General features: G+C 36.7%; 1 protein-coding gene across 7 annotated transcripts in view; it reads right to left on the reverse strand.

Moving 5' to 3' along the window:
- The window catches only part of LOC113906369 (complement factor H-like), a 75,941-nt gene extending 64,708 nt beyond the window's left edge, over nucleotides 1-11,233 (reverse strand). For 6 of the 7 annotated variants that reach the window (XR_003514853.1, XR_003514852.1, XR_003514856.1 and 3 more), the window contains exons 1-3: nucleotides 11,103-11,233; nucleotides 5,248-5,436; nucleotides 4,649-4,823 (exon numbers count right to left, since the gene is read on the reverse strand). Coding sequence is in view for 1 of the 7 variants with exons in the window: in XM_027564395.1 (XP_027420196.1) it covers nucleotides 4,649-4,823; nucleotides 5,248-5,436; nucleotides 11,103-11,160 (422 nt within the window). In the remaining 6 variants the exon portion in view is untranslated. The remainder of the gene's footprint in view (nucleotides 1-4,648; nucleotides 4,824-5,247; nucleotides 5,437-11,102) is intronic. The other variant, XR_003514857.1, reaches the window with a different exon arrangement.
- Nucleotides 11,234-13,123: the final 1,890 nt, after the last annotated feature.

The following is a 13,123-nucleotide window of genomic DNA, read 5'->3' on the forward strand; positions in this document are numbered from 1 at the left end:
CCAGGAGTCCTGGAAAGCCTATCATAAAAATTCTTGCGTGGAGCTAAGTCCTTCTGTGAAACACCAGGTATTGACAAGAGGACCTCTGTCTGCTTCATTCACACACCCTTCCACCCTGTGGCCAGATCCCTGTGGTTACAACTGACTCAGAGGGAAGAGCAACCTTTGACAGACCACCAGTGAGCTTGCACAGAACTTTGGCTTAAATCTGTGACCCAGTACAGGAACACAAGATTAAGATTTAGTGCTACTTTGGGGGAAACAAACGACTGGCTGTCAGTACAAATTCTGGTGCACTAATGTATCTAGACAAGACATGAAGCACAGAAATTCTGACAAAACAGGGATGAGAATTGTCAGCAGGTGCCACTATAGAAGATCTGAGATAGCTGCAGAGTCTCTAGCCAGGTTGAAGGAAGTTATTTCTAACCCAAAGGAGACTGGTACTTGAATTAGAAAAACAGCACCACAAAACTTCAAAGAACATGAACCCAAAGTATCATGATACCAACATACTATAAACATCTTCAGTATTGACATCTGAATATTGGAGATCTGTGATTTATCCAAGGAAGAATTTGAAGTACCTATTTTAAATAACTCAGTGTGCTACAGAAAATGCAGTAAGAGAGTTGAACAAAAGCAGGAAAACATTAAACAAATGAACAATAAAAAATGGACAAAAAAACAGTTTAATAAAATGTACAAATCATAAAAAACCCAGAAACTCTGGTGCTGAAGATTCCAAAATGAAATGAAAAAATTCATTAAAGAGTATTATCCACAGAGTGAAAAGAGCAGAAGAATCTGTGAGATAGATGACATATCAGTTATCCTGTCAAAGGACATTAAAATCAAAACAAAAAAAAACATTATAACAAAACAATGAAAAAGAACAAAGAAAGGCTACATGATCTATGCCACATTGTCAATAGAACCAATTTGCAAATTATTGAAGTGCCAGGAGGAGAAAAGGAGATGAGGCAGAAAGCATATTTAAGGAGTAATGTCTGAGAACTTCCCAAATCAAGGATGATATTTGAATATCTAAGTTCAGGAAGCTTACAGGTGACCAAATCAAATCAACTTAAAAAATCCTCTATAACACATATTATAATGAAGTTGCAAAAATCAAAGAAAAAATGAGAAGCCTTCAAGCAGCATGAGGAAAAAACAAACAAGCTAACAAAACAAAAACTTGTAATTTACTACTTCAGTTCAGTTCAGTCACTCAGTAGTGTCTGCTTTGTGACCCCATGAACCACAGCACGCCAGGCCTCCCTGTCCATCACCAACTCCCACAGTTCACTCAAACCCATGTCCATTGAGTCGGTGATGCCACCCAACCATCTCATCCTCTATCGTCCCCTTCTCCTCCTGCCCTCAGTCTTTCACAGCATCAGGGTTTTTTCAAATGAGTCAGCTCTTCGCATCAGGTGGCCAAAGTTTTGAAGTTTAAGTTTCAACATCAGTCCTTCCAATGAACACCCAAGACTGATCTCCTTAAGGATGGAGTGGTTGGATATCCTTGCAGTCCAAGGGACTCTCAAAAGTCTTCTTCAACACAACAGTTCAAAAGCATCAATTGTTCAGTGCTCAGCTTTCTTTATAGTACAACTCTTACATCCATACATGACCACTGGAAAAACCATAGCCTTGACTAGACAGACTTTTGTTGACAAAGTAATGTGTCTGCTTTTTAATATTCTGTCTAGGTTGGTCATACTTTAATTCTAAGGAGTAAACATATTTTAATATCATGGCTGCAATCACCATCTGCAGTGATCTTGGAGCCCCCCAAAATAAAGTCAGCCACTGTTTCCACTGTTCCCCATCTATTTGCCATGAAGTGATGGGACCAGATGCCATGATCTTCATTTTCTGAATGTTGAGCTTTAAGCCAACTTTTTCACTCTCCTCTTTCACTTTCATCAAGAGGCTATTTGGTTCTTCTTCACTTTCTGCTGTAAGGGTGGTGGCATCTGCATATCTGAGGTTATTGATATTTCTCCTGACAATCTTGATTCCAGCTTGTGCTTCCTGCAGCCCAGGATTTCTCATGATGTACTCTGCATATAAGTTAAATAAACAGGGTGACAATATACAACCTTGATGTACTCCTTTCCCTAATTGGAACCAGTCTGTTGCTCCATGTCCAGTTCTAACTGTGCTTCCTGACCTGGAATTTACGAAGGAGCCCTCATTTGGATCTAAGAATATTTCTCAGCAGAAACCTAGTAGGCCAGGAGAAAGTGGGATGATATATTCCAAGTGTTGAAAGACAAAACTGCCGAAAAGAATATTTGAAAACATCATCCAGAAAAGAAAACAATATAAATACTTCACCTGACCAAACAATACTGAGAAAATTGAGCACAGCTAGACCTTCCTTGAGGAAGGCATGGCAACCCACTCCAGTATTCTTGCCTGGAGAAGCCCATGGACAGAGAACCTGTCTGGCTGCCGCCCATAGGGTCACAAAGAGTCAGACACAACTGAGGTAACTGAGCAGGCACACAGACCTTCCTTGCTGAAACACTAAAAGGAATTATTCAAGCTAAAGTAGAATAATGCCAATTAATTCCTTGAAAATACATAGTACACTGGTAAATTGAAGTGCATATTCACATTCAGAACACTATAGTACTTTGATATGGAATGTAAAACACTTAACTATTTAAGAGTTAAAGTGCAAGAATATAGAAGTAACTATAGCTACAATTATTTTTTAATTAAGGACACACTATAAAAAGAGGCAAATCATGACATCAAAAAGATAAAATGGAGAAGGGAAAAAGGAAGGAGATTTAATATATGGTTGACGTTCATATATTATCAGCATAAAACACACTGCTCTATCTGAAAGATGTTTTACGTAAATCTCTTGGTATATAAAGCAGGAATCCATACTAGATTCACAAATGGTAAAGAGAAGTTTATTAAACGCATACTACTATAACAAAAGTTATAGTAGTATTGTTACACTACTATAACAAAAGTCATGTATTCACAAAGGCAAGCAGTCAGAGGAAAGGAATTGGGGAACTCTAAAACATCCTGTTACAAAAGATAGTATTATCTTATCCTTATCTATCAATAATTACACTTAATATAAAGGAATGCGAGAGTGCATGCTAAGTAGCTACTGTTGTGTCTGACTCATTGAGACGCAATGGACTGTAGCCCACCAGGCTCCTCTGTCCACGGGATTTCCCAGGAAAGAATACTGGAGTGGGTTGCCATTTCCTTCTCCACTGTTTTCTTCTATCTCAATGAAGTTCTTAAGCTATTACTGTGAATTACTTATCAGACAAATCATCCATATCCGTTATTTGGGGACAGTAACTGAAAAACTATTGTGTTTCTCTGTTAAAATTTTAGTCCTTTGATGTCTGTGTCCCTTGAAGTCTCAGGTTGCTGTGTTTGCATTTAAAGAAACAGTTGCTCCCTCCTCTCTTTTGACTTGGGGAGGGAAGTACACTGTCACCCTGATAGGGATTTTGAGACTTTTTCAGACCTTTTTAAAGAGACACCTGTCCCATCTACTCAGTTCCTCCTAGGACAGAATTCTGGAGCTCGTATGCTTCTACCAACACAGCAAAGACAGTCTCTGTGCTGACAGTTTCCTGACTGCTTCCCTGGGGCAGTGCCAAATGCTCACATTCATGTGCTTTCTCACAGTCCCATCGGGACAGGTTAGCTTCTAGATGTACCACAGGCCATCTGCAAAGGTTTAGATGTCACTGTGGGGACCTACACAGGAGGCTGGCCCTGGGGAGGGGGATGTTGATGAGATGAGGGGCCCAGGGGTGAGCAGGACCACAAGCATGTGTCTGCAATGGTTTGGGGCTCCCTGGTGGGGTCTCCACGTGGTCAGTAGGACCCATGTCCCTTGAAGAATTCTAGCCCTGGATGCTGTGCTCCTGGCCTCTCCCTAACCCCCAGCCATGCAGGTGACCTCAGTGTCCTGGATAAGGGAAGAGAGAAGTGCGCTGGAAGATGAGGATGCCACTCTTGCTCACACACTCTTATTTTCCCCACAGGTAAAATCCTGTGCTGAGGGGTCTGTCTTGGCACTAAGCAGGGGCACTGCAGGGGCAAAATGAGACTACTGCTCTAACCCTCAGTGATGCATCCAGTCTTGAATCTTCATGCTCTAGCAGCATGCTGTCATTTCTCTGCTAGACTCCTGGACCCCCACAGAGATTCTCTTATCCACCAATGATGGTCAAAGTCTGTTTTATATCAGGAGAGATAGTGAGACTCCTGCCATCTTTCTGACCTCACTTTGTTTTTACAGGTTTCTTCTTTGTGGATCTTTTCCTATTTTGTTGAGTGATGTCTATCAATAGGTACATTTTTATATACTTATCAAAAAAAGATTGGGAACACGTGTAAACCCATGGTAGATTCATGTTGATGTATGGCAAAACCAATACAATATTGTAAAGTAATTAGCCTCTAATTAAAATAAATAAATTTAAATTAAAAAAAAGAAGTCTATAGGTACACTCATAGACACTTGTAAAAAATAAAATTAAATAGGTCTTTTGGCAAAACAAGAGGTTGATATAAACTTTTGGAGTGGATAATACAGCTGAGTCTTAGAAAATTATGAACTACTGGGATCTCAGCCCAGTTTACTCACTGACACGGATGCATCTGGGAGGAGGAGACCAGCCACTCTGTGCAGATCATTGTGTTCTGATTATTTTGAAGACTGTAGCCATGATAGCACCAAACCCTTACTGTTTCACCCTGTAAAATTTTTTTTTCGCTACTTGGGGTATATCCATTTTCCAAATTATTGAAAATACATTCTCCTAAGGATCATAAAAATAATATGATAGAAAAAAAAACCCAAAAATTTGTTAAAATAGAACCTTAAAGATTAACCTTATAGAATTTAAATGTGAATGCACAAATATTTAAATGTAATATGTAACAATAAAAATAAAAGCTACTACCACCTTTGTTACAAATGAAAATCAACATTCCATATTATTTTTCTTTAATTTATTATTAAAGTATGTATAAATGATGCAGATATTCTTATAAAGTCTCTATCTCACAGGATTTACATGAAGAGCCTCTAGTAAAGGGAAGATCTATTTGGATGTTTTTTTCATAGAACTCATCCCTTGGCCTTACTTTTGTTACACAACACTTAACTCTACTCACTTGTATACTTTTATCTCTTCACTCTTTCAAAGACGTATGCATATAAGCTTAAATAGGTTTACTTACTGAGGCATGGTTCTTCTGGAGACCATCCTTCTGCTGCGCAAGTCAGGTAATCCCAGGAATATTGTGAAGGAGGCACAAAATACTGATCACAATTATAGAGAAACTGTTGATTTACACGTGCTGGAAAGTATCTTCTGTATGAATGATATAGCTGTCCATGTTTTATTACTGGATAATTACATTGTTTCCCTTGGAATAAAAACAGTAGAAATAATGGTTTGCCTCATTATACAATCAAATTAGAAATTAACATTACCTCTATGAATTACATTCTTGTTCAGTTAATTACACTCACTACATTATGGTTTCTAGGAAAAGAAAAGTTATAGAAAACTCAGATGATTGAAGTATGTAAAGAGGTCCTTGATACTGAAGGTCAAATTATGTCTTGTGAGTCATATCATATAAAATTTGTATGTGGATTCTCTTGGTAGAAAACTATAGAGACTTATTAAATGAATTCTCCTTAAGTGCAGAAGTCCTAACCATGGTTGACTAAATTAGCATCTTAGTCAAGAGATGAAAGTACAGATTTTATCTTGTAGCTCATGTAGAAAGAAAACAGTGTTTTTTTTTTTTTTCCAATTAACATTCATTACCTTAATTTTCTGTTTATTGGAAAAGTGATATATTTATATATAGAAAACCACAATAATTTTCATGGATCTAATCACACAGGAAAGTAACATTATTGTTTATCACTCAAACTAGATACTAGGCATCTTTTCCCTTGCTTGTCTAATAGGAGAAATAAACAATCAATGATTCTTAACTTCCAAATGGTTAAGATTAATGGAAACCCTTGTATGCTTGTGTCTAATTTTAATTGGAGAATGATGCAATTTTCAGTATTTCTTACAAATATTTTAAATGAGATATAACATAATTACAATTTATTTTTAATATATTTTGAGTAATTTTCGCATATATGCTTACTAAGTGAATTATAAACTTTGAATCTTTGCATATCTTAATCCCTTTTAGAAAGACTTGTCAATTATACAATCTCATGGCCTATAGTCTGCATCTCTTATCACTAATAGATTTCCCACACTTTTTTGAATTTCTCTACATTTTTTAGTTTGAAATTCTTATTTAGTTTTATTCCTCTTAAGTAACAGTCTAGGTTTCTTCCCACTACTTTTTGGAGATTAGAATAATTTCTCTTCATCCTTGAATTTTACAAATTTCACCATGTATGTCAAGATATGTGTATTTAACAATAATACCATGTTGGGTAAGCTTGAGTGTTTGTATTTGCAGGAGTCAAGTGAAAAGAACTCAACTAACTTTGTTATTACATTGTAGAGAGATTTCAGTCCTGATTATCTGAGTTCAGATCTAGTATATTTATTCACCTCATTTTGATGCTTCATAGAACATGAATTAGTAAAATAATCCACTGAGACTCACTTTCAAAAGGTACACAAAGAGGGCATAATTAAAAGTAAACATCATTACTATCACTGGCCTGAGCTATTTTCCTCCTCTCTTTTATTTGGTCACATGTGAATCTGTATTTGTCTCTCTAACCAGATCATTTATTGAAGCACATACAGTAGTCCACTATGGTCAGAGTGGCACTGACTTTGTCAAGACTCAGAACAACCTCATTCTCCTCTTACACTTCTGCCAATACAAGTTCTGGTCTCATGAGCAGGCTTGGCTATCCATCATAGTATTGGATCAGATTGATCTCAAAATTGATGAAAAGTATTCACTAAGTTTTAAAAGTGTTTCTAGTCATTCTGCATTTGTGCTGCTTATTCCTATGATCCAGGCCCAGGATCTTATAATTATCACAGCTAAATATCACGTTATTGAGTCCAACCTCACACATGGGCGTCTTTCTGAGTGATGAACCTGTCACTTTCATTACCTCAGTATCATTCCAGGCACATCTCCTCTGCTCCGTTAAACTGGTTGTTGATACAAAACAGCAATGGAGCAGGCCTGAGAACAAAATCCTGCATCTGATAATCAGCTTATTTAATGAAATTATGAATATCTGATAAACTATTTAACTGGCCAATTTCCTCATCTTGTCTACAAGAACTTTACAGTCCCTTGTGGGATAACTTTGCTGTGATATGAATACATTTGAGTTGATCTGCCATTTTCATAGGCTTCCCCTATGGCTCAGTGGGTAAAGAATCCACCTGTAATGCAGAAGACAAGGGAGATGTAGGTTTGATCTCTGGGTCAATCATATTCCCTTGCAGAAGGAAGTGGCAACGCATGCCAGTAATCTTGCCAGGAGAATTCCATGGATAGAGGAGCCTGGAGGACTATAGTCCAAAGGGTCGAAAAGAGTTGGAAATGATTGAGGGACTAGGCACACAGCATCATTTTCATAAATCCATCTTAAACAAGTTTAAATATCTTTAGTATAATTCTTATGTAGATTGAAATCTGTTTAGTACTGCTAACACCTTCATTTTAAAAGAAATTATGCTTCAAAAAATCATATTAGATTTATGCTTATAATTACTGTTAAGGTCATTGACCTGTTTTATAAAGTTACAGTTTTCTTTCATGGAATAACCACTTTGAGTGTGCCAAAATTTTCTGATGTACTGTTAGAAAAAGTGTATTGTTACTATAGAGGCAGGAAAGAAGTTGAGGAGTAAAGAAAGCATCCCCAGAAAATACTCTGTTCAGTTGACCTGACGTTTTTCCATATGTGATGGTTTTAGGAAAGTCCACAATGCCTTCCACACTCCTCTCTCCAAATATTAGAGCGTAAGTCTTCTCTACTGAGCATGCAGGACTCAGTGACCATTTCTCATGATTACACATGACTGACGGGACAGTGTGACAAACTCATACCTGGTGTGGAGGCTTCCTCCTCCCTGTCTGTGGTCACTGGCCCTGATGAAAGCTAGCTATCTCTCAAGCAACCTTCACAGATGACCACGTGGTCAGGTGCTGAGGTCTCCTCCAAAAGCCAAGACAGTGAGCCAACCTGGAAGCAAAGCCTCCAGCCCAGCTGAGCGTCCAGGTGACAGTGGCCCAGGCCATTACCCAGTTGCCCCCCAAACAAAGTGACACATAACTAGCCAGAGAAGCCCTTTCCTGATTGTTGACCCACAGGAGCTCTAAAAATATGGAGGTGTGTTAAGTCAATGTGTTTTCTGGAAAATTTGTTAATTAGTACTATGAATCTAATAGAATGGCCATCCCAGTTGGTGCTAGTGGTAAAGAAGGAACCCCCTGCCAATGTAGGAGACATAGTATAGGCAGATTCAATCCTTGGGTTTGGATGATCCCCTGGAGGTGGGCATGGCAACCCACTCCAGTATTCTTGCCTGGAAAATCCCATGGACAGAGAAGTCTGGTGTGCTACAGTCAATGGGGAGGCAAAGAGTCAGACATGACTGAAGTGACTTAGCATGCAGACACGCAGGCATCTACAACAATAGGTGTTAGGTGATGTGAGTTTTATTAATGGTTTGAATCTGATATTACAATTATTCTGCATGCTAAAAAATTCATAAGTGCACCCATAAATTATGAAAAAAAACTCGCTTAAATATTCAAACATTTAGCTTTAAGACCACTTTTGGAAAGAGTTCAGTTGTTAATGAGAAGAAGTGTTGCACTGGAATATCTGGTGAAGATTTGTCAAAGTTTCACATTTCTCTTTCATATTGTGTACTCTTTCTCCTCTTGTTTGGAAATATGCCTGTAGTCTTATTCTAGTTGATTAATAAACCATCACTCATATACCTGAGAATCAGGAGAAACAACTCATGTCTGCCTGCTCCTCAGCAAGAATAATGATGATGCAGCCTTTCTTATAAGTGATCTGGGGCATGAGCTGCTTTTAATTGTAACACTAAGGAATAGACAGGAAGCTTTATTGTGCTGTAAATGTTGTTCACGAAGAAAATTGCCAAATGGACTAAAATAACATGCAACAAATAATGAGATGAATAATGCAGAGTGATGCATATTCTATTCACACCTTGAATTTCATGAGGTATCATAAAACTCATTAGAGTTTTCATTTACAAAACCTTGAAGACAAATGCATTATTAAAGAAAATGAAAGACAAAAACGTCATGATGAAGAACATATAAGTTTTATATTTTGAAGTAAAATCTTTGTTTTTAATATAATTTAATTACTTATATTAATACATTTATATAATTAGATTTTTGTTTCTCAATTTTTATTGGAGTTGCTTTAAAGGTTAGGTTCTGCTTTACACCAAAACGAATCTGTTATATGAATATATATATCCCCTTTTCTTGGATTTCCTTCCCATTTAGGTCACCAGAGAGCATTGAGTGGAGCTGCCTATTATACACAGTAAGTTCTCACTAGTTATCTATTTTATCCACAACAGCCAGGACATGGAATCAACCTAAATGTCCATCAACAGAAGAATAGATGCAGAAGAAGTAGTACATATATACAATGAAATATTACTCAGCCATAAAAAGCAAGGAAATTGTGCAATTTGCAGAGACATGGATAGAACTAGAAACTGTCATATAGAATGAAGAAAGTCAGAAAGAGAAAAATAAATATTGTATAATATTGCTTATATACGGAATCTAGAAAAATGCTACAGATGAACTTTTTTGAAAAGCAAAAATAGAACTACAGGCATAGAGAATGGATGTATGGATACAAGGGGACCCAAGAGTAGAGGGATGAATTGGGAGATTGAGCCTGACATATATACATTATTGTGTAAAAAATAGATAACTAATGAAAAGAACTTATAAGTTTAAAAATAAAAGTGACTTATGTATAGAAAAGTGACAAGTTTTTTATTTTTATTTTTTTAAGGCTGTCAACATTTACATTTCTCTCTAAAAATAATTCTAAATGTATTGGCACTACACTGGAAATTAAGACTGTATTCCACGTTTTGTAGAAGGAAAATGTATCTGGTACCTAAGCTCGTTTTTGCACTGGGATGACCCGGAGGGATGGTGGGAGGGGGGTTCAGGATGGAGAACACGTGTACGCCCCTGGCAGTTCATGTTGATGTGTGGCAGAACCAATACAATATTGTAAAGTAATTAGCCTCCAATTAAAATAAATAAATTATAATAAAAAAATAAAAACTAACAATGATGTTGCTGCTGCTGCTGCTGCTGCTAAGTCGCTTCAGTTGTGTCCGACTCTGTGAGACCCCATAGACGGCAGCCCACCAGGCTCCCCAGTCCCTGGGATTCTCCAGGCAAGAACACTGGAGTGGGCTGCCATTTCCTTCTCCAATGCATGAATGTGAAAAGTCAAAGTGAAGTCGCTCAGTCGTGTCTGACCCTTAGCGACCCCATGGACTGCAGACTACCAGGCTCCTCCATCCATGGGATTTTCCAGGCAAGAGTACTGGAGTGGGGTGCCATTGCCTTCTCCGAACAGTGATGTTAATGACTTTTAATTGATTTATTAAGCTATAATCACAATACAGTCAACTGAACATATTTAAAATGAGATTCGAACCTGCAAAAATCACCATATGTAAAAGTACAAAAATAACCATTGTTCTTCAGAACTTTCTCATATTACAAGTAAGACTCTCCTAAAACATTCTGGAATTATAATATACTTTTCTGTGACACATTTTCTATTCACATTTTCATGAGCATATTCACATGACCCCATAAACTACATGGAGTACCTTTTTGCGCTGTGGGACTCAGCTGACATAGAAAAGTATTCATTTTGTTTTCCCCTTTTAGGTGAATATCTGATCATTTTTCCATTAAGGTATTATGGTTATCTCACAGTGCAGACTATTTTAACCAGTTTATTCAATCAAAAATACACACAAAGGAAAGTAGATAGTTATATTTAGGAGGAAGGCTGAGTGTTCACATCTGTTTCAACTTACCCTGTCCATGAGCAGTGTAAAACCACAAGGTGAGAAGGACATTGATTAACAACAACATGTTAGATTTTCCCAATGGTACATTCACACAAATACTCCAGTTGCACTGTTTAGGGTTCAAAAATCTGCTTCATTTGCAGTTACCTAGTGTGACTGAATTTATGCATTACAATGAAGCTAGTTAATAAGTGCCATTTAGTAAATACCAAAGTTCAAAGTTTTGAAATGTCCCTAACTTGTTTCTGTTGGTAGTTTCACAATAAGTTATTGTATTCATCACCTGATATCTATGTGCACAACTTTCTGTGGCTAATATGGACTGGCTCCAAAGCCATATATCAGATACTAACTTTCAATAATAAATTTCAAGCGAGTAGGTGAAGTTTTTCCCAGCCATTTGGGTTGTCTGTATTTTCATGGACTTAGGAAAGTGAATAGATTAAAAAAAAAAATATATATATATATATATATAGTAGATATTAAAAACAATCATATAAATTATAGCACAATCCCTTCATTTACATGCTATTTATGTGTGGGTTTTATGATTATCAATTTTTCCAATTTTGTTAACATATAATTGACATAAAGCATTGCATAATTTTCAGGTGTATGGCCTAATGATGTCATTTACATATATCCTGAAATGATTACAACAATAAGGTTTGTGAATATCCATCATCTCATATAGATATAAAATTAAAGAAAAAAAGAATTTGTGATGAGAACTCAGGACTTACTGTCCTATTAACTTTTATACTTAAGATACAGCAGAATTAGTCATATTAATCATGTTGTACACTACATCCTTAGTACTAATCTATCTCACAGCAGGAAGTTGGTACCTTTTGACTGGCTTCATCCAGTTCCCCTCTCTCCAGCCCTAGTCTATGGTAACCACAAATGAGATCTCTTTTTCAAAGTATTTGTTTGTTCTTTTAAGTACAGTTGGCCTACAACATTGTGTTAATTTGTGTTACACAGTGTAGTGATTCCATGTTTCTGTCCATTTCAAAATAATCACCACAGTAAGTCTAGTTAAAATCTAGCAAGATTTTAAAAATTGCATAATTATTGACTATATGCTCCACACTGAATATTTCATGTTTATGATTCATCTATTTTGCACCTGGAACTTTATCCCCTTAACCTCTCCCTCACCAGAGGATCTGGAGTGCATCCCCTTAAAAAGACACATACAGAATTGTTCATTGCAGCTTTATTCATAAATGGCAAAAATGCAAATGGTTCCCATGAACATTCAGAAAATGGATAAAACATTTGTAGCATTTTCATGCAACCGATTAATATTCACTAATTTAGAAAACAAAATGAAGTACTGCTATAGACAGCAGTTTGGGATAATCTCACAGCTCTTGTAAATGGAAAAAGTCAAGCACACTCACTAAGTACATATCTTATAATTTCACTGGTAGCCATTTCAAAAGGTGGAAAACCTCATCATGAAGGCAGTGAAAACGAGGTAAGGTGTGGTACAGAATGGGAAGAGACACAAGGAAACCTGATGATGTGCTGGACATTTGCTCAATTTAGTCCTGGGTAATAGTTACACAGGCATACATGTGTGTTAAAAAATTATCAATCAGATTAAGATTAACTTTAGATGTTTAGCTATTTATATGTTTAACTTTGCTTTAAAAAGTTACCATTTTCAGAATAAAATGTAAAGTTAAAAGTTATTGTTTTTCTTCAAAAGTTCATTTCTCATTGAACCCAAAACTTCACTCCAAAAAGAAATAGTGTAGTTATGGAAGATGGAGAGACTTCAAAAGGGATGAAGGAACATTTAGGATGATGAAAATATTCTATATCTTGATTATAGAGTAGTTGTATAGATGTATTGGGTAGGAAATGGAAACCTACTCCACTATTCTTGCCTGGGAAATCTCATGGACAGAGGAGCTTGGCAGGCTACAGTCCATGGGATTGCAAGAGTTGGACACAGCCTGTCAACTAAACCAAGACATAACTATGTATATTTTATGAGACTCATCATATTGCAT

Source organism: Bos indicus x Bos taurus, chromosome 16, assembly GCF_003369695.1.
Source record: "Bos indicus x Bos taurus breed Angus x Brahman F1 hybrid chromosome 16, Bos_hybrid_MaternalHap_v2.0, whole genome shotgun sequence".
In the NCBI taxonomy this organism is placed as follows: Eukaryota; Metazoa; Chordata; class Mammalia; order Artiodactyla; family Bovidae; genus Bos; species Bos indicus x Bos taurus.